We start from the raw sequence: 25,472 nt of genomic DNA on the forward strand, positions 1-25,472 counted from the left end.
ATTTTTAAGTCCTGATTTGCTGCTTACAACACTATCACGCCACATGGAACAGCGCACTGCATTTGACGTTGCGATTAGAATGTACATGCAAGAACAGGAACCAGAATTTTCTGACAGATTTCAAGATTTCCAGTGATTTGGCCCAATGCTTGCTTTTCTAATTAAACCTGAAAAGTTGAACAAAAGCGACTTGGAATGGTCTGTATTTCAGTGGATGGGTGTTGAAGATTTCGAAATGCAGCTCATTCAGTTAAAAAGCTCAGAATTGTGGGCATCAAAGGCGCGCACTTGAAGCTACCGAGAGAGATCATGGGGCCTCTATTCTGACCTGCTGGACATCCCTGCCAGTGAAATTTAACTGTCTGAAGAAAATTGCGTTGGCAATGCTTTCAGCATTTGGAGCCACATACCTGTGTGAACAGGTATTTTCACACCTGAAATTGGTCCTGTGTCCCTCTGGGGCCGGTTAACAACTGATCCCTCAGAAGCCTGTGTGCAGCTTCAAGTATCCAAATCCGGGCCGGACACTGGAAAACTCAGCAAGGGCAAAGATCACACTAAACTGATCAGATCTGCATTTTAATTTACTTTTAAATGAAGCTTCTTAAACATTTTAAAAACCTTATTTACTTTACATACAACAACAGTTTATATATTATAGACTTAGAGAAAGAGACCTTCTAAAAAGGTTAAAATGTATGACTGGCACGCGAGACCTTAAATCCGAGTGAATAAACGAAGCCTCGGCACACACTGCTGAAAGGTTGCCGACCCCTGCCATAAGGGATCTGGTGTGAGCAGACCTCTCCCCCAATTCATTCCACTGAGGGGTGGCTATGACATCACAATCACAGGAGTGTGATGTCACTGGCATGTCAGCTCCAGGAAACTCCCTGCCTAACTCAGACACACACAAGCCCAGGGAAGCGCTGCAGAGACCCTCAGGGAAGGAGTTCCACACCTGGGGCTTGACGAAAGATGTGGGTTTGCAGGGGGGATTTGACACATGGGCAGTAAGAGCCTCTTCCTAGCACAGGGAACTGGAAATCAGGTGCCTCCCAGTAGCGTCTGTGCAGAGCCAAGGAGCTGGGGGAGCAGTGAGGATAACAGTGCCAAAAGGAGAGGCGCAGGGTGTTTGAGTGAGATCCTCCGCAGCAGCTGGCCCTTCCCGAGTTGGCTGGGAGCGTCAGCCGTGGATTCACTTTCAGCTGGGGACATGGGGACGTCCGCTCTACGATGCAGAGTGAGACTCCCGTCACTTGCGACCCAAACCAGATGTTGGCTGGGGACGGATGAGACAATCACAGTCCTACTGGGCTCCCCAGTCCCTTCACACCCCCATTGCCTGTGCACGCCAGTTGGTTAAAAAACGCATCACAAACCTCGGAGCGTGCCCCAGAGAGGGGAGGGTGAACTGCCTTCAGTGAGCAGAACGGATAGCGCTGAATGGATACTAATCTATCCTTACCATTAGCACTGGCAGGGAAAACAAATGATAAATGCAGAGTAATATCATGAAGGAAAATGACACAATTCTGAGTGGGTCTCCTCGTTACTAGTCGCTTTGCCTAGAACGTAACAGATGAGCTTGCAGGCCGGCCAGCTATGCCCAAATGCTAACCTGTGTGCCCCTCACACCAGACGTGTACGCTCTTACACATGCAGACAGTATTTGGTCCTGCCATGCGGGCAGGGGACTGGACTCGATGACCTCTCGAGGTCCCTTCCAGTCCTAGAATCTATGAATCTATGCTCCTTCTCTCTGTCACAGGAGGGAGGCTCAGCACAGAACTAGCTCAGGAACCAAGTCTCTTTGGCCTTTGAAGAGCAGGGGGCTTGTCTCCTGCCTTCTGCTGCCTGCGTGTCACCAACCTGGGGCCATACCCAGCTCCGACAGGCAGCTCCCTGGCACTGATTCTAATGCAACCTGCCAAGTCCACTGAGCTCTTCAACCGTCATCCCTCCCCCCCCGCCTCCCCCAAACCCAACAATCAACACATCCTACCATATGGACGGCTCTAACTCAGGACGGCGCCTGTCACCGGGAAACGAGATTGGAGGCGAAAGCTGCAAAATGAATCACTCTGAAGAGGGACATGTGTCGCCTGCCAGTGAGTACGAGAAAGGGGCAAAACAAACGTAAGTGACACATAAAATAAAGGGAGAGACAGAGCGAGAGGGAGCCATGCGGACTGAGGGGAAAAGCCAGTGTGAGCGTGGTGCCTGGGAGACAGCACCAAGACAGCGCATGGGCGAGGGGCACGGACGCTTCCTGGGGCTCTCGCTGCCCCTTCTAAGGCACAGCAGGCACTGGCTGGATTTCTCCTCTCTTCACATTTGAATGGCTTAATTTGAAGGGCTCCTATCTTTGCTGCGCACGGGCAAAGAATCACAGTGTGAGCCGGAGAGGATCTAAGCACCATGAACAGAGGAGATGGGAGAGCTCTCTCCCTGCGGACTGGCTTGATTGAAGGGCGATTGTGACTAGACAAAGGCGAACGAAGCCCCGGCAAAGACAAAAGCAGAGAGGTCACAGAGCAGCACAGATCTCCCTGCCTGTGCTTTGGGAAGATGCACTAACTGGAGACAGTAAGGGAGGGCTGGTTGGAGCGTCTGGGCACACCTGCATGTGCTGGTCCAGACAGTGCCGCAGGAAACATCTGTGACTGCAGGCCTCACGCTAGAAGAGTAATTATAAACAGTGATGCATCCCGGCATTCTGGGGACCGCGCCGCGCTGGGCACCAGCATTCAACACAGGCCAGGAGGGTCTTTCTGAGCTGCTGTCTAGCCAGTATGTGGGACGGCTGTGTGGGAAAGGGCTGTAATAGGTACGGATAAAGGGAACCGCTGGAGACAATGCCAGTCCTATCAGTAAGACAAGCTCAGTGGCTATCAAACAAACACTCTGTGGTGCCTTCATCTCCAACTTGCCACCCTGCCACACGCCCTGTCTCAGTGCCTCAGTCCCAGTGACAGGGGAAGTACATTCCTTTTTCGCTAGCAGAGCTCGTGGAGATTGCAAACACATTAGAACTGCTTCCCCCCCTCCGGGAGGTGCGTCCCAGCCATAATTCCCAGAGCCTATCAATGTAAAGGCATGGAGCAGACTGCCAGGTAGGTTCAGCCCCCCTGGGAGAAGCAGGATTCCCAGACTAGTGGTGTAAAAGGAGTAATATGTTTTTACTGCGGGAAGCAGTGTCAGCAGGAGGCAGGATGCTGGGGTCAGACTTGGCTGCTCTGTCCAGGGCCGGCTCCAGGCACCAGCTTGTCAAGCAGGTGCTTGGGGGGGCCGCTCCGGAGAGGGGCGGCACGTCCAGCTATTCGGCGGCAATTCGGCGGACGGTCCCTCACTCCGGCTTGGAGCGAAGGACCTTCCGCCGAATTGCCGCCGCAGATCGCGATCGCGGCTTTTTTTTTGGCTGCTTGGGGCGGCCAAAACCCTGGAGCCGGCCCTGGCTCTGTCGGACCAGCCAGCATGGGTTTGGTTCCTTTGTTTGATTTTTTCTCCCACAAAGTAATTGTTTAATCAGAGCAGCAGCTGGCCAACTAGAATCTTCCTTGCATTTGCTAAATTGTAGTCTTCCAACTGCGATTTTGCAAATCCAGGGGAATCTTTAATTGGCCAGCTGTGCAGCCCTTGATGAAACAAGTGTTCCTACTGTTTGTGAAATAGCGCCAGCCTCCCCAGAACGATCCGCAGCCCTAGGGAGAGGAGTCTCCAGGAAAACAAATGGCTCCATGACTATATACTTTGCTAGTGGAATACTAAAATAAATAATAAACAAAAGTGATCCTGCTTCTCCGTCTCTCAGCTGCTGCGGAGGCTCCCAGAGTCCTCGGCTTTCAGTGCAGAAATGCTGTGCCACTGCATGCCTCTGAGCTACAGGCACCTTGCCCACGACTGCACGTGCACATGGTGTTGGAAGGGCTCCCTTTGTTGTGCTGGGCCTTACGGCCCCCCCGCTGGGATGGAGAGGAGACCCGATGGACGGGCTTCCCAAGGCTGACGAACAAATGGACAGGAAGGACGATGGGGGGAGACAGCAGCATTATAGGCCGAGACCTGAGCAAAGGTCCCTGCTTTGGTGGAAACAACTGGGGAGGAACCATGATGCTTCTCCCCCAGTGTCCCTGCTTTAGCTCCTGTTCTCGGCCACCCTGTGTTCCGTGAGTGACGGTGCTTTGGGGCCTGTTCCCCCTCTCCCCTGCACAGCCCCTTCTGGCTACAGAGGGTGCAACTTCCACTAGTGAGCAGAGAACCAGCTCATTACTGCACCATTCGTCAAGCGCACTTCTGGGGAGCGCAGCCCATTCCCTTCCACTACCACCTCCGCGGCGAGTAGTTAGCACCGGGTCTCAGGACCTGCTGAGCTTTCCGCATCCCGGGCCCCGTGGCAGACAGTGCTGCTTACAGCCCGGTTCTGACCTAACGCAGGACTTTGGTTTTGTTTGGGTTCAGTTAGTTCATTCCTTCTGGTGACCAACGCCCCAAACTAACAGACCGGCTGAGTGTGTTTTCGCTGCTCCGAGCCGTTCACACCAGACGCCCCTTTGAGACCGCAGCAGACTACGAGTGGCCTCCAAATGAAACCATGTCTTACTACTGAACTCTTCCATCACAGGACCCACGCTGCCTCTCCGCCACTCTGCACTTACGTCAATAATTACACACAACCAAACTATGTTACAACTGGCAGTCACACCGAGGAGCAGTGAGGGGACAGCGCAGGCCAGTGAGGGTGGAATCTTTCAGGATTTCAGCTGCTAAACTCTAAACAATCTCTCCTGAGCACAGACTCAGGGAAATGTTGGGCTGGAAGGGACCAAGAGGACACCTACTCCATCCCCCCACGTGGAGCCAAGACCAAGTAAACCTAGGCCATCAGTGACAGCCACTTTTCTAACCTGTTCTTAAAAACTTCCAAGGACGGGGATTCTGCAACCTCCCTTTGTAACCTATTCTAGTACTTAACTCCCCTTACTGTTCAAAAGTTTTTTTTCTAATATCTAATCTAAATCTCCCTTGCTGCAAATTAAGCCCATTACTTCTTGTCCAACCATCAGTGGCCATGGAGAACAATTGATCACTGTCCTCTTTATAACGACCTTTCGTATATCTGAAGACTGGTATCAGGTTCCCCCCTCAGCCATCTTTTACTAGACTAAACTTTCCTAATTCTTCCAACCTTTCCTCAGAGATTGTATTTTCTGAGCCTCTTAGTTTCATTGCTCTCCTCTGGACACTCTCCAATTAGTTCATGTCTTTTCTAAAGTGTGGTGCCCAAAACAGGACACAGTACCCCAGCTGGGGCCTCACCAGTGCCAAGAGGAGCAAGATAATTACCTTGTGTGTCTCAGATGCAACACTCCTGTTAATATGCCCCAGAATGACATTTGCCTTTTACACAGTAGCATCACACCGTTCACTCATATTCGATTTGTGATCCACCACAACCCCCAGACCCTTTTCTGCAGTACTGTTGCCTAGCCAGTTATTTCCCAGTTTGTAGTTGTGCATATTTTTCCTTCCTAAGTGTAGTACTTTGTACTTGCTTTTATTGAATTTCATTTGTTGATTTCAGACCAATTCTTCAATTTATCAAGATCATCTTGAGTTCTAATCCTGTCCTCCAAAGTGCCTGCAACACCTCCCCAGTTTGGGGCAAATTTTATAAGCATACTCTCCACTCTATCATCATCATCATTAATGACAATGTTGATTAGTACTACACCTAGGACAATCCCCTGCAGGACCCCACTTGGTCTGTCCTCTCAGTTTGACAGGATGTGTGAACTGAGTTTTTTCAGAGGTTTATAACTTGGCCAAATTTGAGTGGATTTTCATGGGAACAGCAAAAGGCACATTCCTGACTCAGTGGCCAACTCTGGCTACATTTCAGAGCCCTGCTCCAAAGCACGTGGGCACTAGAGTTTCTCAAAGAAAAGGTTGCCAGGATTTTTTTTTATGGTAAATCAACATATCTTCTCTCCCCCATAACTTGTTCTTGGAATTGGATGAACCATATTGGCTGAAACTTTCCAAAATAATTCAGCATACAAGTCCCATGGAAACTGCAGCCCAAAGAGTTGAAGTTTGTCAAAGTTATAAGCAAATGAAAAAGAGTATTATAATGGGAAGTATCAGACAACCTTAAGAGTAGGTGGTGCTATCAACCCCACTGATAGTAGACTACAGCATTTGATGTGTGCTGTCCCATGACTGGCACTTACCTTGCCCAGTCCCTCAGGTCCTTGAGAGACAGCATCTCACCCTCCTGCAGTTTCACCACAGCACTGACCCGCTGGCCCCAAGTCATGTCTGGAGGTCCTATCACAGCCACATCTGGAGAAAGAGCAAAAGACTCAGCCTGAAGAAACTCAGACCCATTTCCCAGAGACCAGGAGAAGAGCGTAGAAGAACTAACTCTGTGCAAGCTGGTGAGACCATGGACAGGTGGGCAGGACAGCCTTAGTGGGAAGGAGAGGATCGACTGGGGGAGGAATTACTAGGAGTAACAGGGTAGAGCTGACAGAAGAATACCAGGGTCTAACAGAGAGCAGAAAAGCTCCCCAAGTAGCCTGAATAAAGAGAGACCTGTCCTGCCCTGCACCTATTCCACCCCCTACTGGGCACCCTGCCCTGGCGGCACACCGATTCCCTCCTCTCATGAAGGGTCAGCAAGGAGCTCAGGGAAGATTTAATGAAAATTTCTCATTTCCAAAATCTGACGTGAGCTGCTGCTGAATCTGCACCTGGCTGTGAGTTTCCTGGCTTCAGCCACAGAGGCCCTGCAGCGCTGGGCTCTGAATTCAGTCTGCTTGTCACTGACACCCAACCCTGCTAATGGAAAGGCTGGGAAACGGCCCCCAGGCAAGAACCCTCAGGCAGTCTCACATCGGCTTCTTCTGGGCTAAACCCAAGCAAGGCTCCCCAATGGCACCTCCTTCATATGCCTTCTATCCTCATTACTGCACAGCACAGAACACGGCAGCTAACACAGCCGGAACGGAGCTCTGCCAGTAACAAGAGCTCATGGGGCGGCCATGGTTGCAAACACGCTCAGAGACCTGGGCTTCAATAACATTCTGGCCCAATTCCGCACCCTCGCCAGTCTCCTATCAGCTGGAGGCCTGGGGGGCACTGCCAGTTGGGACAGAGATGCCTGGGGGAAGCTTGCCCAGTGCCTGCCTGCCCTGGGACTGTCTCCAGGTAGAGCTCTTCACCTTGAGCAATAACACTTTAATTTGCCCGCCCCCCTCCAAAGCCGAGAGCAGCGAACACAAGGTGCTGCACCTTACCTGCAATACTGGGGTGTGCTAGCAGATGGCGCTCGACTTCTAGTGCACTAATTTTATAGCCTCCGCTTTTGATGATGTCCACAGAGGTGCGGCCCCTGATCCAGTACGTGCCCTCTTTATACACCGCTGTGTCTCCTGCAAACAGAGCAAACGCTGCTTAGCGGCCGCTCCTTCCTCATGGCCCTGCCTGTTTTCCCAGTCCCGCCACTCCCACACGGATCAGTTCAGACCGCACCCCTCCAATGCTGCCAGGCGTGGATCCAGCGGGTCCTGCTGCTGCCGTGCAGCATGTGCCACCACGCCCATGGTGCCACATTCAAAGCACTGGTCAAAACTCCTCTCTAGGACGAGACTCTGGCAGAACATCTGCTGTTGGCCAGCGAGCATTGGAAGAGACTCTCTGCTGAGCATCTTAAGGCTCCAGGCAGCCCCACCGGGATGACACAATCTGTCCCCAGGGCTTGGCGTGGGTGTTCCTGTTTTCGCCGGGATCCCAATAGACTGGGAGCAGGTTAGCTAGCCTCGCTTTGCCTCCCTCCTGGAACGGACTATCCTGCCCCCCAGAAGGAAAAGTGACGAGTGGTACTCTGCCTTCCAAAATAAAAACGCTTGACTCTGAACGCAGTACAAATAAGAGGATGCATTATCTCTGCTGTGGGCCGGTTCCTTTCCCAACGTGCTCGGACACAATCCACGCACTACATCAACTCCCAACTCACCCTCTCCTGGTTTTATTGACAATTAACAATGATTAAGCATGAGGTTCATCTCAGACCTTTTCTCTGGGCTTGGCTGTTCCTAGGTCTCTGCACCAGGACTGCTCAGCCATACCCTAGATCAGACATGGGCAAACTACGGCCCGCGGGAAGCTAGCCCCCGACCCCTCCCCTGCTGTCCTCCTCAGTTCCCCATGCCGCCAGTGCTCTGGCCTGCCGCTCCTGCCGGGCAGTGTGGGCTGCAAGCTCCTGCTGCTCTGAGCAGCATGGGAAGGGGGTGGGAAGTGGGGGGGGCAGTCAGGGGACAGGGAGCGGTTGGATGGGGTGGAAGCTCTGGGGTGGGGCGGTCAGGGGATGGGGAACGGGGGGGGTTTGGATAGGAGTGGGAGTCCTGGGGGGCCTCTCAGGGGGTGGGGGTGTGGATAGGGGTCTTGGCAGTCAGGGGACAGGGAGCAGGGGGTTTGGATATGGGGCGGGGGTCCCCAGAGAGGGTGGTGAGGGGACAAGGTGCAGGGGGGTTGGATGGGTCAGGAGTTCTGAGGGGGGCAGTCAGGGGTCGGGGGCCAGGCTGTTTGGGGAGGCACAGCCTTCCCTACCCAGCCCTCCATACAGTTCCGCAACCCCGATGTGGCCCTCGGGCCAAAAAGTTTGCCCACCCCTGCCCTCAATCTTTCCTCACTCTCTCTAGACAGTCACCTCCACCTCGTGCATGTCTGGTTAAGGTAACGAGTTACCTGCCTCAGGGAGTCAGCAGAACCCACCTAATCCTCTCCCAGTGGGACCCACGCCTGCTACGAGGGGTGCTTGGTGTGTGTGGGGAGATGCTGCCTGCTACAGCCACAGCAACAGACAGTGCTGGAGGCTTTAGAGAGGAGTTTGATTTCTAAACCTGGGGTTAACCCCACCCACACCCGGCCTGGTTCTGATGAAAAGAGGGGGCTGGTGCTATTATAGCAAAAGGACGAGATTTTTACCAAACGGCGAGTCGAATTAGAACGGTCCTTTCTGGAGGGCTCAGCGAGAGAGTGTGAGTGTGGCAGGTGTGATCAAATAATTAGCCACTTGTACTGCAGTCTGGGAAGATTGAGAGAGGTCATCCCAGCACAGCCTGGCTAAACGCTTAACAAGCTGTGCTGCACTTTGGTAGCTACTTAAGATGATTAGTCACATTCGGCTAATAGAGCCTTTGCCACCCTTTGGGCTGGGCAGGGGGGTCTCAGGACTCCTGATTTCAATTGCAGACTCTTGATGGGAGCACAAGAGAGCTCTCAGCTTTAACCTATCCGTCAATCTCCATTCTCTCCTTAATGACACACAGTTGCATTGTGTCCACACACTGAGCTTGATTCCCCGCTGTGGTGTCACTGACGGACCTGATTGCCCGGCTGGCTGCAAAGCTCAAATCGGAAGGAGACAGCTCATGAAACTGGAGCCTCAGACAAAGGCCTGAGTGGTTGAAATCAGCACGGCTGCGGTTCAAGGGCCCTCCCTTGCTAGCCCCCCGGTGCTAACCGGCTTCCCCCGGCTGGTTTGGAACGTGGAACTCTGGTACGTGAAAGGACACAGGGAGCCACAGTGCTCAGAACAACAGCCTCGCTGTGGGAGGTCTGGCCTAATGGCTGCAGAATGGACTGGCCACCAAAAAGCTTCAGTACCAGAGAGACTGTAGCCACTATCCCGTGGCCCAGGAAACTCAGCCAGCCACATTGCAGAGCTTGGGGTCTCAGCGAAAGAGGCAGCAAGAAGTGATCCAAAGGGACTGCTTTGATTCTCCTGTGTGCTCAGCTCTGGGGATCTTTGTGCATGGCCCCAGGCTGGGCACAGACCCGCCAGTGCCATGATGCTCAATGAATATCTCTGGGCTTGCAAATTGTTTCTTCCAGAGATGAAGAGCTCTAAATTCACGGTCACAGGATTTTAAAAATAATAAAGTTAACGATTTCAGGTATTTATATCTGTCCTGACCCAAAAAGGAGTTGGGTGGTGGTGGTTGTGGTACTGCTACCCTTACTTCAGCACTGCTGCTGGCAACGGCGCTGCCTTCAGAGCTGGGCGGCTGGAGAGCGGCAGCTGCTGGCCGGGAGCCCAGCTCCGAAGGCAGAGCCGCCTCCAGCAGCAGCGCAGAAGTAAGGAGGCCATGGTATGGTAGTGCTACCCTTACTTCTGCGCTGCTGCTGGCAGAGCTGGGCCCTCAGTCAGCAGCTGCCGCTCTCCGGCTGCCCAGCTCTGAAGGCAGCATTGCAGAAGTAAGGATGGCATGGGATGGTATTGCCACTCTTACTTCTGTGCTGCTGCTGGTGGGGCACTGCCTTCAGAGTTGGGCGCCTGGCCAACAGCCGCTGCTCTCCCGCCAACCAACTCTGAAGGCAGCGCAGAAGTAAGGGTGGCCATACCATGACCCTTTTTGGGTCAGGATCCCCAGTTTAAGAAACGTTGGTCTCCCCCCATGAAATCTATAGGGAAATAGTATAGGGTAAAAGCACACAAAAGGCCTGATTTCACGGGGGCAGACCAGATTTCATGGTCCGTGACGTGTTTTTCATGGCTGTGAATTTGGTAGGGTCTCTCTCCACTGCCCACTATGGAGGCCTTAGGATCACCCTCCCTCTCCGATTATGCCATACTTCTGGACTGGCCTTTCTCTGAAGCCAGGCACCAGGCACCGGAGTCTGCTGGAGTAGTTGCTGTTGAGTGTCACAGGACCACTCTTCCTCCTGGAAACTGAACGGCTAGACCCAGGCTTTGAATCTGGGTCAAGTCCAACAACATGTGCATTTCCACCGAATCGGGCGTCCACATGCCGTATCTGCATGTGGCACTTCCCTCAGTTTAGCCAGGAACCGAGACATTATCTTCAGATTTTCCTGTCTTCAGTTTAGTTTCTCATGTGCAATAATCAAAGTGTGCCCATGTATATCAAGAACTGTTTGGAATATTTTAAAAAGATAGGAATTTTTTTTAAGAGGGGACTCTCCTGATCTTTAACTCTTGGAGGTTGAAAGGAATTCACGCCCCATGTGATAAATGACCCCGTGTTTTCTAGACCTCAGGGCAGTCTGTGAGACTGACAGATGTGGAACATTAATTGAAATGTGACTTGAGGAATGAGGAGCGGGTGTGGAGAACCATGTGCTCGTAGCCAGCGACCGGGGGTGTATTCATAAAGAGAAGACAGGAAGAGAGGGAATTTTGACCTAGTTCAACAGCAAACAGTGGTGTCCATGTCACCCAAAACTATTTACACAAAGTGGAGCTGCCATTTTTCCTCACACGGTGCCGGTTTTGTGACACAGACAGCTGTCCAATAGGAATGGGTTAAGTCCACCAAATGAATTCAGCTGGAGAGGTGACACGTATCTGAACCCAAGTCTCCATGTCAGTAGTGAAAGTGCCTTGTGACTGATGAGATCACACATTCCCCCGTAGCTTTATCTGACTTAACTGGTCTGTGCTCCCTTGAAGGAGGCGCTCTGTAGGAGGGGTGTTATTCTAGCACTGCAGGACAGAGCTCTTAGGGGTGTGCTTGGCGTTGTTGCAGGAATGCTGACACCATAAAAAAGTATAATCCACCACCGATTAGCAGGCAGACGGCCCCTTTTGCAGTGCAGCATTCTAGTGTGGGGGGGTTCGGCCACTCCTGCCAAGGGAGATCCTCTGGAATGACAGAAAGCACTGGGGATTCAGATCAGGGCTGCTACACAAAATGACTTTGCCATTAGCTGTGTACTGGGGAAGGCTGAGTTCACAACTATGGGCTGGGCTTAAGTTGACCCAGGGGAAGGGATAGTGTTTGCGTCCAGCTTTGAGAAAATACAACATGCAGTGCGAAAGACTGGAGTGGACCAGTTCCCCGACGGCTGCTATTTGGGACAAGGAACCAATGCTAATGGTTTGGTGAAAGGTCTACTAGAAAATCTGACAAAGTTTCTCTGCTTCTCTAGCAGATTGGAAATGGTGCCCCTGATCGCTCCTGTGAAGGTCGTGAGATAGGAAATAATACAACTGCAGATTTCTTTGCTGGGTGGAGATCTAGCTCTCTGTTCTAAAGCATCTCTGCTATCCCCTTGATGTGGCATGATCTCAAGGTGCATGGGTCCACAGGGAAGGCTTCTCAGCTCTCCAGCCTTCCTTATGACCATCTCCCTAAGAAATACATGTAGCAATGTCACTGGGAAAGCCATTGGTTTTCCTCCTTGAGGCTGGCCCAGCAGGAGGGAGCAGTGCGCCTTCTCAGTATCAAAAATGTGATCTTTGGGTAGCACCTTTGGAAAATTAGTGGGTTTCCCTGCCCACTCTCCTCGTGGAACTTCACCATCTTCTGCTTGTGATGTCAAGACCAACTCTCTTGTATGTGGCCAGATCTTAGTTACTCCCCCTTGTCTTGAACCAGCAGCGGTGTGTGCGCGTGGGTAGATTCTGTTCTCTCCCCCTCGTGCAGGTAGCCCTTGCAAGCTGGGTACCGGGGCAGCTTTGATCTCTCAAATGCCCCCAGACACTCCTTTCAGCAAGGTAAGTACTTGCTCTTGCTCTGGTTGGCCAGTAGCCGGATCCCAGCTGGATTCCATGTTGCCACTTTTGGAAGGTTCTCAAAAGGCTTCCACTTCCTACTAGCCGCACCCAGGGCTGCTACTTCCCAGAGAGTCACTAAGCAGTAAGAAAAAGGAGATAACAGTAACCTCAGATTGAACCAAACCAGGGGTGAGTGGGGGGCTCAGTGGGAGAAGGGAGTGGGAACCCCCACTCTTCACTTCTCTGCCACATGATGGCTCCTGTCCCACTAGTATCATCAACACCCCTCTGATGCAAACATTCTTCGGCCTCAGACAGCAGCAGTGCCGCTGAGGCAGTTACTACTTTGTATTATTGTTATTACTGCTGTTAACCCCAGGGACGTGCTCTGTAATTTCTCCCTGCCTCTGCGTTTCTCTCCCTTCCCATTTCTTCTCTCTAAATCCTGAGCTGCTGAGACTTGATATCCCTTCCACTGTTGACAAGACAGGGCATACTGTGCGTGTCACTCCTCCAGAGCTCCAGGGAATGGTGGTGCACAGAGGACAGGCACATTACCCTCTGCCCTGTGCCATCTGCTACCAGCCTATCAAGTAAGCCAGTATATCCAGCACAACAGAGCACTAGATGGCTCCCACACCAAGAGGGGTTTCCTACTCCAGTGAGACTAGTTAAGAGGATGCGGCTGTTTGTTTAATGACTGTCCCCTTCCCACAGGCAGACTGGAAATAAAGTAATGGCTTCCCCTCAGACCCTGAAACCATATCTGGCGCCAGCAGCGCTGGAAGCTTGTTGAGGCATGTACGGGCCTCCGTGCCGTCTCTGAACGCTGGACACTACACCGTAGCCTGCGAGTCCATTCATTCAACACCTGAAGAACATGAAAAACACACCGGCTGACTCACCCTCACAGGTCGATTTTTCAGAGTGGAGGATTTGTCTGTGTCAATGTCTGAATGAGTTTATGATGACACACTGAACAAGTGTCATTAACATTCTTTTCTGAGCAAAAGGACAGCACTGAGCGTGTCTACACTTACTAGATTTCTCACACCTAACGCTGTTCATGACACTGAGCACTCATTCTATTGGATCACTTGTTCCTGGTAAACACAGAGACACTTCTACCGGGGATAGCAACGTGTCACGAACAAACATTTTGTGCTTATAAAACAACAAACATTTTGGCTGATGAAATGAAACACATGGACATTTCGTGTTTCCTGGAAGAAGTTTCTGGGCCAGTAGGAATGCATAGGAAAAACTGTCCTGATAAAACTGGGATGGAGGGTGTCTGCCACTGGCAGACCCCTCTGCCAGAGCCAGAACTGTGTTACGAGTTGGTAGAAAAATCATTGAATGATTAGGTCAACTTTATCACCCATTACAGAATGTTAGCAATATTGTTGACCAATATATGCTGGGGTAATATAGATCACATTATCAATATGTATTATTCACATCATATGTATTAATATGCATTAAGCACATAATATCACTCTATCGTTATATTCTGTATATATGTATTTCCAGCAGTTACATGAACTAAATTGGCCTATGTCCTTCTATAATCCCATTCACTTATGCTAAGTATCCCATAACACTTTGCAAAGCTGAAGTCAGCTTTGGCATTAGACAATAAGAAATTCGTCAAAGGCAAAATACATGAATGTTCTACCCCGGTACAAGCGAAGAAGGTATCTTTACATACCAGCCCCTGGAATTCTAGTATCCAAAACAAAGACAAGGAAGGAACAGAACAACAAGTTAAGGAACTGGTACAAACAGAAGGTTTGGATTTTAGTGACGTGTAAAGAGTTTTGTAACTTGTAAAGTCATCCTACAAATACTGCTAGCTGAAACGTGTAACTTCTGTGTAAAGTGAATTTAACAACGCTGCATGGGATGGCTTCCCAGAAACTGGTATTGTACTGAGCCTTTCTTCCTGGATTACACGATTATTGACTTTCAGCAATAAACCTGACTGACAGTAGTTACTTGGGCTTTTGAATATATTTCATACCCAACCAAAGCGTGGTCAAGCAATTAACTACACAATTTACCAACAATCCTGACAGCTCCACCCCCTGATGCCCTGGGGGTTACACCAGAGATGGATTTGACCCACAGTGCACAATTAAAAAGAGGAATTAAATTAGAGGTCTAGCGGTTGAGAAATGTTTGCTCAGTGACATCGTTCATCGGCCCTGCAGAATGGTGCTAAGCGGAGCCTGCATCAGGACGGCTTTGTGATAGAGGCAATCTCCCCTGGGAACTAGAGCGAGAGCACTAATCTCATTTCACTCTTGACCTAGGGCACATTTGAGCCCAGGTGTCTGGAAATAAAAGGCATATGTGGGCGGGAGGAGGAAGGAGCCCTCAGAAACATATGTTGCAATCTTTCATGTAATGACAGTGTCAGTGTAAGTCCCTAGTGGGGATGCGAACTGGTGGTGCTGAGAGCGCAGAGCTGACACACCAGTGAGCACTGAGTCACCACACCAGCTTGTCAATTACAACTTGGACTTTCCTGGCTTTTGTCAGTTTCTTTCACAACCTTAATGTTATTTACAAATATTTTCTTTTACATTAATGGTCCCTATAAGATAAATGCCAGCCTTATTCCAACCCGCGCTGTCAAGTGCATTCCCATCAGCCCCGAGACAGGACGTTCCTGGCCAGCTCCAGATGCATTCTCCATGTGGTTTACAAATCAAAGACATGTTCTCTATCTGCCAGCACCGTAAACAATGTTCCCTCTAATTTTTTCCATCCATGTGCGGAATAAATTTTGCTACGTGCACCGAGGTACATGCGGATGTGCGCCATCAGTAGAAACAAAAAACCTAGATATAATATATATTTTTAAAAAGTTACCATAGGGATAACACTGATCTACAATTTTTGAGAAGTTGTCTGCTTCAGAGATAAAATGTGCTATTTATTATGTATTTTGATGTGCTGAATTCAAATATGACAATTAAAACAACTGATTGGCTACTGTTTCTAAGATATTTAAGTTTTTACATTTTATGTCTATGTATATTGTGTAGATAGTAGAGTTTTAATGATAAATTGTAAACCTAGGTCTTTTCATGTGTTTATGGTTGCTTTACATGATAATATTTCACCTGTCCTGTTTATGTAACACTTTAAAAATCAGCAGAAGGGTTATATAAATAAAATTTATTATGAAACAAAAGGCAAAAAACTATTATGTACGTAGTTTAGTCCTATTCAGTGTCTACTTGGCGCTTCTTGGCTTGTTTCTTGTATTCATTAAATGGAGCATCTCTTGTCACTGTCCAGCAATAGTCTGCAAGCATTGATGGGCTCCATTTGCCCTGATAGCGTTTCTCCATTGTTGCAATGTCCTGGTGAAATCGCTCGCCGTGCTCGTCGCTCACTGCTCCGCAGTTCAGTGGAAAAAAATCTAGATGAGAGTGCAAAAAATGTATCTTTAGTGGCATGTTGCAACCAAGGCTTTTGTATGCCTTGAGGAGGTTTTCCACAAACAACTTGTAGTTGTCTGCCTTGTTGTTTCCGAGAAAATTTATTGCCACTAACTGGAAGGCTTTCCATGTCATCTTTTCCTTGCCATGCAGTGCATGGTCAAATGCATCATCTCGAAGAAGTTCACGAATCTGAGGACCAACAAAGACACCTTCCTTTACCTTAACTTCACTTAACCTTGGAAATTTTCCACGGAGGTACTTGAAAGCTGCTTGTGTTTTGTCAATGGCCTTGACAAAGTTCTTCATCAAACCCAGCTTGATGTGTAAGGGTGGTAACAAAATCTTCCTTGATTCAACAAGTGGTGGATGCTGAACACTTTTCCTCCCAGGCTCCAATGACTGTCGGAGTGGCCAATCTTTCTTGATATAGTGGGAATCTCTTGCACGACTATCCCATTCGCAGAGAAAACAGCAGTACTTTGTGCATCCAGTCTGCAGACCAAGCAAGAGAGCAACAACCTTCAAATTGCCACAAAGCTGCCACTGATGTTGGTCATAGTTTATGCACCTCAAAAGTTGTTTCATGTTGTCATAGGTTTCCTTCATATGAACTGCATGACCAACTGGAATTGATGGCAAAACATTGCCATTATGCAGTAAAACAGCTTTAAGACTCGTCTTTGATGAATCAATGAACAGTCTCCACTCATCTGGATCGTGAATGATGTTGAGGGCTGCCATCACACCATCGATGTTGTTGCAGGCTACAAGATCACCTTCCATGAAGAAGAATGGGACAAGATCCTTTTGACGGTCACGGAACATGGAAACCCTAACATCACCTGCCAGGAGATTCCACTGCTGTAGTCTGGAGCCCAACAGCTCTGCCTTACTCTTGGGTAGTTCCAAATCCCTGACAAGGTCATTCAGTTCACCTTGTGTTATGAGGTGTGATTCAGAGGAGGAGGATGGGAGAAAATGTGGGTCCTGTGACATTGATGGTTCAGGACCAGAAGTTTCATCCTCTTCCTCGTCTGACTCAAGTGAGAATGATTCTGGTGCATCAGGAACCGGCAGTCCTTCTCCGTGGGGTACTGGGCGTATAGTTGATGGAATGTTTGCATAATGCACAGTCCACTTTTTCTTCTTTGACACACCTTTCCTAACTGGAGGCACCATGCAGAAGTAACAATTGCTGGTATGATCTGTTGGCTCTCTCCAAATCATTGGCACTGCAAAAGGCATAGATTTCCTTTTCCTGTTCAACCACTGGCGAAGATTTGTTGCACAAGTGTTGCAGCATATGTGTGGGGCCCACCTCTTGTCCTGATCTCCAATTTTGCAGCCAAAATAAAGGTGATAGGCTTTCTTAACCATAGTGGTTATACTGCGCTTTTGTGATGCAAAAGTCACTTCACCACAAACATAGCAGAAGTTATCTGCACTGTTCACACAAGTACGAGGCATCTCTGCTCACTTTGGCTAAACAGAAATGTGTCCCTTTGCAAAATCAAACACTGACAAATAAGAGTGCATGACACTGTATGATTTCTAGAGCTGATATAGGGCAATTTGTTCAGCAGAGTGATGTAAGCTTTGCTATGATTGCATCATCCATGACTTCTAGGAATAACATGATGCAATTCATATCATGTATGATGCAATACCAGCTTCAGATTGCATCATTCATTGTTTTGCCTAAAAATCAAGTACTGTCCAAACCCAGTCATAGATTTATTCATAGATCCAGTCAAAGATGTACTTTAGTCATTTCCGGTTTAAATTGAGATCCCTTCCCTTTATAACTCACTTATCCTCCGCCATTCCCAAGTCAAGGGTCGTATATACTGACCCAATAGCATATCTTGAAAACTAGAGCCAATCAACAATTTTAAGCATCATTTTCATTCTCAGTGACCCAGAATTAGTAAAGTTTGACTACATTTATTTCAGAAGCATTTTGGCTGTAGAGCAGTGTAATTACTCCAGCCAGGACAGGTTAGACATTTTAGAACTCACTACTCAAAGAATTAAGTTTAAGTGTAAGAGAAATAAAAATTATGAAATGCATAGACCAGTCAAAACACTAAAATAACACACTTTGGAAGAGTAAAATTGCAGAGAATATATGTGCATTGCAGGAAGTACCAAGAAGTAACAACAACAATAATACAAGTATGTGTTGGGAGGTGAATGTGAAAGAGACAGAGAGTGTGTGACACAGACTGTATGTGTCTCAAAGAGATGGTGTGTGTGTGTGAGACACTGTTTTTGTGACACAGTGACAGTGCGTGTGTGCCACACTATGTGTGTGTGTGTGACACAGAGACTGTGGGACAGTGTGTGTGAGACCCAGAGACTGTGTGTGTGAGACAGAGAAAGAGACACAAAGACTGAGAGCGGGCTGCTGGGGAAATCTTAGAAACAGTGCACTGTCTCTTTAAGAAAGGCACTCACTCACCGTTCACCACAGCAGCTCAGAGTCCTGAGCCAAGCTGTCCCCTCTCCCCTGCTCTGCGGAGATGGGGTACAGGGGCAGGGGGACACCCTGACATCAGCACCCTCCCCCCACTCTGCACACCCAGCAGGAGGGTCCCGGAAGCAGCTGCAGGATGGAGCAACGTGGGGGGGGGGGGGGGGGGCACCTGAGCACATGCTGCTGGCTGTGCGCACTCTCTAATCAGCTGGGCGGCATTTGAATCTCTCCTGGGCGGCCGCCCAAGCACACAGCTTACAGGGAACGCAGCCCGGAAACCCAGCCGGGCACGTGAAAACCAGGCTGTGGGCTTTCTGCTTCGGACAGTAGCCACATGAAAGAACCTGGAATCAGAACTTCCCTGCCTCTTTCACCAACGATGCCTGAGGCGGAACAGGCCGCAGCCCTGCTCCGGTAGCTAGACTGGCTCTGCAGGATTGAAAAGCTAGCACAAATTGTAGGGGAAAAAAACAGCGGTGAACTGCTGCCAGGAAAGTAGGCCGTTAGGACACAGCTGGCCTGATTAAACCCAGCCTTACTCTGGTCTCCCCTTTTGCATCAGCAGTGTTCCGCCATTTGCTGAAATCGAACATCTAAATGTTCAGCCTTTGCAATCACTTGATGACATTTCTACTTCCAATTATGCACAGAGGGTGCTGGTGCAGTGGGGAGCTGCCCACACAGGCCCAACTACTCCCCTTGCAAAGGGGAAGGCGAGGCAATGGGCATTGATGGCTTCAGAAGAGGAGACACCTATTTCAAAGCTGTATTTTCCAAGCCCTTTGTTATAAATGCACAGCTCTCCCTGGAGGAATCAGAGGAAGCTCCACTCACAATTCAGACATGGGGACAAGAAGCCTTGTATTGCTCTGTGAGCCTACAGCCCGTAGTCAGAACCAGATACAAGGCCCACTTTAATTTCTATACAGGTGACCTCTAAGTGGCATTAGAACTTCTGATAATTCACCCAGTGAAGAACAGGGCTAACGGCCACTCCCTTGTGCCATTACATTAGTAAGCAGCGAAACATCACCTTGAAAGGAAATATCTGTTGTAGATAAGCAAAAAGTGAGTGACTTTAACCCCCTGCCCCGGTGGCAGCTAAGACTGTGACCAGCTGTTCCAAAGGCTCTCAAGTTCTCTTGGCGGTTCTTAGTGCTGTTCTGCTCCTGCAGTGCTCCCAGGGGGAAATCCACCCCTCTGCAGAGTGCCTCGGTGACGAAGCAGGACTTGAGCGGCACACGGGCCTTGAGCTGGGTTGAATTTCACTCTCTCAGAGGCGCTAGGCTCTAGGTTTATTCTTCCTTAGCTCCCTCGTTATCTCACTCAGTTATTTGTTTCTGGTGGAAGAAGGTGGCAGCTCAGCTGTCGAAAATCTATGGGTAAAAAATGCACTAGAGGGAAAGAGGAGTGGGAGAAAGGGGCACTGTTCGGGCAAAGTGGGGTGATCAGCATGAAACCCAGTGTGGGCTGAGCTGAGGCCACCCTGCAAAGCCCATCCAACTACAATACTCCACCTGTGGCACAGACACATGCCAGGCACTTGGCTTTATGGAAATATTTCAGCTTACCAGAAGCTAGTGACAGTGGGTGCTCTAAGCTATTTCTGTGGATAGCCTTGCTTCCATCTAGATCACCTCAGTGATACAAACAGCTTCCCTCTAAACATCTCCTTAGCCCCGGCCACTCGGTGACACTGGAACGGCATTAAACAAAACAGGATTAGACCCAAGACATTCCCAACCGTCCAACGGGGGCCCTAAGCCGGAAATGTAAGCTGCGGACTGAAGGCTTTAGCCACTCTGGGGAAAAGTGGCCTCAACCCAGCCCTGTAATTTTGCCAGCACAACTTTACACTCACCATGAACTTCGCCTACATTTTGTGCTCACCATTAATTGTGAGGGCAAATGACATGAGTTAGCCATTTAACTCCCTATCTGTGGGCCCAGTCAGGTATTGCAGGTGCCATATTAGAGGCGGACTTTCAAAACCTGTTTTGACAGGTGTCACATCATTCATTGTATGACCGAACTATTCCCGCTTAGAGCTTTGGCTTGTTGCACGTGTGGAACATTTTGAATCCGATATAATTTGTTCGGCGTAAGGACAGGGTCAGAACTGCTGTACAATCACAATGAAAGATGAACGTTTACTATTTCAGGTGCATCTCCTGTGCTGGTCCTGATACCGGCTACATCTCCTTTGACACACAGACTTTCCAATGGCATTTAAAAGATCTCCATCACCCCCAGGTTCCTGGAGCTGCAGTGAACTCCACAAGCAATGGCGTTAACAGTAACGCTAGTGACAACACAAGACTCCAGCCAAAGTGATGGGAAATTATTTCTGATCCAAGCTGGGGAAGCTCAGTGTAGAAGGGCATTCCCCTGTGGATCGAGCCCCAAACTGCTAGCTGCTAGCAGGAAATCTCTGTGCCTCTGCTGAAGCGGTGATGGTACTAGGATCCTGATGGGTCTGCAGCCTGCTCTTTTGGGAGCCTTGAAGCTTTTCTTTACAAGTTCTGATAGGAATTCCCTGCTGCTGGCTGCTTGGCTGGCACAGCGATCTCTCAGCTCGAGGGGGCAAAGACAGAATGAGGCGTCCTCCCTACTGGATTCCTTCGACAGACCGTACCTGGAGAATCACAGGGCTCACCAAATTTGCATGTCGGCGAGACAATTGGTATCCCAGCTGTGAGACCCTCGAGGAGCCCTTCTTTGAGGCAGTCAGAAATAACGACACTTTGTCCTTCTTCAGCGCCTTTCATCTGAGGATCTCAAAGGGCTTGGCAAACAAGAACTAATTAGGCAGAAAAAGGAACAGCAGGTGGGACAACTCTGGCACGCTGAGGGGGTGGAACATGGCTTGTCTCTTTTCCATGGTACAGGGCACGACATGGAGCGTGGGAGGCTTTGAACAGGAGCTGTTTTACCCTGTTGTTGACTCTTGTGCTACCTTTCCTTTGATGGTTTCATCTGACTTTGTGTTTGTGCTACTGGTGGCAGGCAGGGGTCACGCCACGGCAGACCGATTTTAAAAGGCAGGATGGTGCAGCACACTGAGTATGTGGCTAGGAACCAGGAATTCTTGACCGCTAATCCTAGCACTCCCACCAGGTTTGGGTGGGAGTGTTTCTGCGCAAGACACTCAGGGCTCAGTCCTCCCCTGGAGCTGAAGGGTGCGAGGTGAACAAAGGGGACCAGAGAATCTGGGACTCAGGGCCAGATTTTCACAAATGGACATGCAACTGCACGTGCACATGTCCGTAGACACAACAGGTAACTGGGCAGAGCACAGGCCAGTTAGACATGTACCCGGCTCTTTGTATTCTCCAGTTACCCGAGCTGTGCAAAGCAACGGTGGATAGTGAAAATTAGGCTCCTAACATCATTGTGCCTCAGTTTCCCCATCTCTTATTCTGGTTTCTAAAATACTTAGGAACACAGGAATTGCCAGACTGGACCAGACCCCATCTAGTCCAGTGTTGTGGCTCTGGCAGTGGCCAGTGCCAGATGCTTCAGTGGAAGATGCAAGCAATCTGCATTAGGCAGTTGTGGGCTAATCTGCCCCTCACATTACATCTCATCCTTGACTCTTAGACTGTCTTACACCCTGAAGCAGGAGGTTTAGTAGCCCTCCAAAACTTTTGCCATCATTTATTATAACTCTGGAGATTCCGGTTATCCATATAAATGTCTAATCCCTTTTTGAAGCTTATCAAGTTCTTGACGTCCACAACTTCCTATAGCAGCGAGTTCCACAGTTTAAATCACAAGTTGTGAGAAGAGCATTTCCTTTTGTCTGTTTTGAATTTCCCACCTTTTAATTTCATTGACTGTCTTCTTATTCTTGTGTTCGAGACAGGAAGGACACAAATTCCTGATCTCCCTTCTCTAGACCATTCATTTTTTTATATACTTTTATTAGCTAAGTCAGCTGAGAGGAAGAAGTTAACTCGCACCCAGAGTTTTAAAAGAGCTGGCTGAGGACCTCACTGGACTGTTAAAGTTGATTTTCCATAAATTTTGGAGCCCTGGGAAGTTCCAGAAGGGAAGAAAGCTAATGTTGGGCCAATTTTAAAAAGGGTAAACAGGATGATCCAAGTAATTATAGCCCTGACATCGATCCCAGGCAAGATAATGGAGCGGCTGATCTGGGACTTGATTAATAAAGAATGCAAATCAACATGGGCTTATGGAAAATAGATCCTGTCAAACTAATTCAATATCTTTTTTTGATGGGATTACAAGTTTGGTTGATAAAGGTAATAGTGGTGATGTAACATAGAGTTCAGAAAGGCGTTTAACTTGGTACCACACAACATTTTGATTAAACAAACTAGAATGATATAAAATTAACATGGCACACATTAAATGGATTAAAAACTGGCCCCAAGAGTCTCAAAATGTAATTGTAAATGGTGAATTATTATTGAGCAGGTGCATTCCAGCATGGTCCCGGGGTGATCATTTCTTGGCCCTACAATATTTAGTGTTTTTATCAGTGACTTTGAGGAAAACATAACGCCATCACTGATAAAGTTTCCAGATGACACAAACAATGGTGGAGTAGTAATTAATGAAGAGGACAGGTAACTGACTCAGAGTGATCTGGATTGTTTGGTAAACTGGACACAAGCAAACAATATGCGTTTTAATATGGCTAAATGTAAATACAGACGTTCCCCGGGTTACGCAAACCTGATTTACGCAAATCCGCATTTACGGAAAAAGTTCTGTAAGTTTCTTAAGCTAGAAAGTTTGTGTGTGTGTGTGTGTGTGTGTGTGTAAAATGGTTGGGTATACGTTCCCAACTTACTCAAAATTCGAGTTACGCAAGGCGTTCTGGAATGGAACGTTTGAGTACGTCGGGGAGCGTCTGTATATATATCTAGGAACAAAGAATGTAGGCCATTCTTATGGGATGGGGGATTCTATCCTGGGAAGCAGTGACTCTGACAAAAATGTGGGAGTCGTGGTGTATAATCAGCTAAATACAAGTGCCCACGGTGATGGGCTGTGGCCAAAAGAGCTATTATGATCCTGGCATGCATAAAGAGGGGACTCTTGAGTAGGAGTAAAGAGGCTATTTTACCTCTACATTTGGCACTGGTGCACCCGCTACTTGGAATCCTGTGCCCAGTTCTGGTGCCTACAATTCAAGAAGATTGTTGATACATTGCAAAGGGTTCAGAGAAGAGCCTGGAGAACGCTTAAAGGATTAGAAAACCTGCTTTATAGTGGTAGACTCAAAGAGCTCAATCTATTTAACTTAACAAAGAAAAGGTGAAGGGATGACTTGATTCCAGACTATTGGTATTTACAAGGGGAACAAATATTTAATAACGGGCTCGTCAGGCTAGCAGAGAAAGGTCTAACATGATCCAATGGCTGGAAGTTGAAGCTAGACAAATTCAGACTGGAAATAAGGTGTAAATATTTAACAGTGAGAGTAAGTAACCACTGCAACAATTTCCCAATGATCACGGTGGATTCTCCATCACTGGCCATTTTAAAATCAAAGTTGGATGTTTTTCTAAAAGCTCTGCTCTGGGAATTATTTGGGGGAAGTTCTCTGCCCTGTGCTATACAGGAGGCCAGAGCAGATGACAACAATGGTCCCATCCGGCCTTGGAATCTATGAAAAAATTGTGTTGCCTCTTCCCATATTGTTTCCTGGCTGCAGAAAAAATATCCTAAGAATGACAAGAAGTATAAAATCTAAGAGATGGGCATCCAGTTTCTACTACCACGCAGGTGAGCGCAACATTCTTGCAAATCAACTTTCTATAAAAAGTACAGGAAGCAGAGGGTGAAATAAAGGGATTTTCCTCTGTTTTGGCTACAGAATTCCCAGTGTGTGGGGAACCTATGGAGACTATTTTTGTAGGTAACGCAGAAATATCAAGAGCATAAAGTTCCGGAGCTTGGCATAGGGGGATGCTACTCCAGCTGACTGGGACCAGGGTGGGAGAAGTGGAAGGCCTTGTTATTTTACTGACTTTGAATCATGATTGCAGCTCTCAGTTGGACATCAAGCCCAAAGTCTAAAATTCAAAAGGAATAGCCGGCTACACCTACAGGATTCCTGCTCTCCGGAACAGGTGGGGAAGAGGGCACGGAGTGGCAAACCATTAGATGAAAGAGCTGAAGACTAACAATGGAATTCAGCTCTGCCATGCTCACAGAAGCAAAGTGTGCATTTCCTGGTATGAAGGGATGTGCAGGCGCGTGTGTGTGTCTGAGATGGACATAAACTGTCCCCTCCCCCCACACACAATGAAAACTGCATCAATAGTTCTCCCATCTGCTCACATACATCACACACTTCATTCCAGTTTATTAGCTGGAATAAATCATAAATATTTCATTATACATCAACGACATTCGACTCCGGGAAGGCACAATCCATCACCTCGACACTCCTTGCGACCTGCCGCCATGCAATAAGCTTTCCAGTCTATTAAACAAGATTGATACAGTGTGCTAGGATGGACTAGGAGAATTTATTTATGGTGCACTGGGAAAGGGAGAGCACTGAATGCACACAGACAAGCCTGAGTTTCCCATGTCAGCTCCCCAGCACCTGGCCTACACAACTGCAAAGTCCTTAAACGGTAGCATGAATCTGATCCCATTTCTCTAGGGTTACCATATTTCAGCAAGAAAAAAAGAGGACGGGAGGAGCCCCGCCCTAGCCCCTCCCACTTCCCGCCCCCCCAGAACCCCCAACCCTCCCCCCGTTCCTTGTCCCCTGACTGCCCCCTCCTGGGACCCCTGCCCCTAACTGCCCCCCAGGACTCCACTCCCTATCTAAGCCTCCCTGCCTCTTGTCCCCTGACTGCCCCAACCCTTATCCACACCCCCACCCCCAGACAGACCCCTGGGACTCCCACGCCCCATCCAACCACTCCCCACCCCCTGACAGCTCCCCCCCAGAACTCCCAACCCATCTAAACCCCTCTGCTCCCTGTCCCCTGACTGCTCCGATCCATCTCCCCACCCCTGCCACCTG

General features: G+C 48.8%; 1 protein-coding gene across 1 annotated transcript in view; it reads right to left on the reverse strand.

Moving 5' to 3' along the window:
- The window catches only part of ACSF3 (acyl-CoA synthetase family member 3), a gene marked incomplete in the record, with an annotated part of 120,730 nt that overhangs the window by 1,715 nt on the left and 93,543 nt on the right, over positions 1–25,472 (reverse strand). Inside the window, 2 exon segments of the mRNA XM_034788369.1 lie at positions 6,234–6,345; positions 7,302–7,436. Coding sequence (XP_034644260.1) covers positions 6,234–6,345; positions 7,302–7,436 — 247 coding nt within the window.

The sequence above is a fragment of the Trachemys scripta genome, chromosome 13, assembly GCF_013100865.1.
Source record: "Trachemys scripta elegans isolate TJP31775 chromosome 13, CAS_Tse_1.0, whole genome shotgun sequence".
NCBI classification, from domain to species: domain Eukaryota; kingdom Metazoa; phylum Chordata; order Testudines; family Emydidae; genus Trachemys; species Trachemys scripta.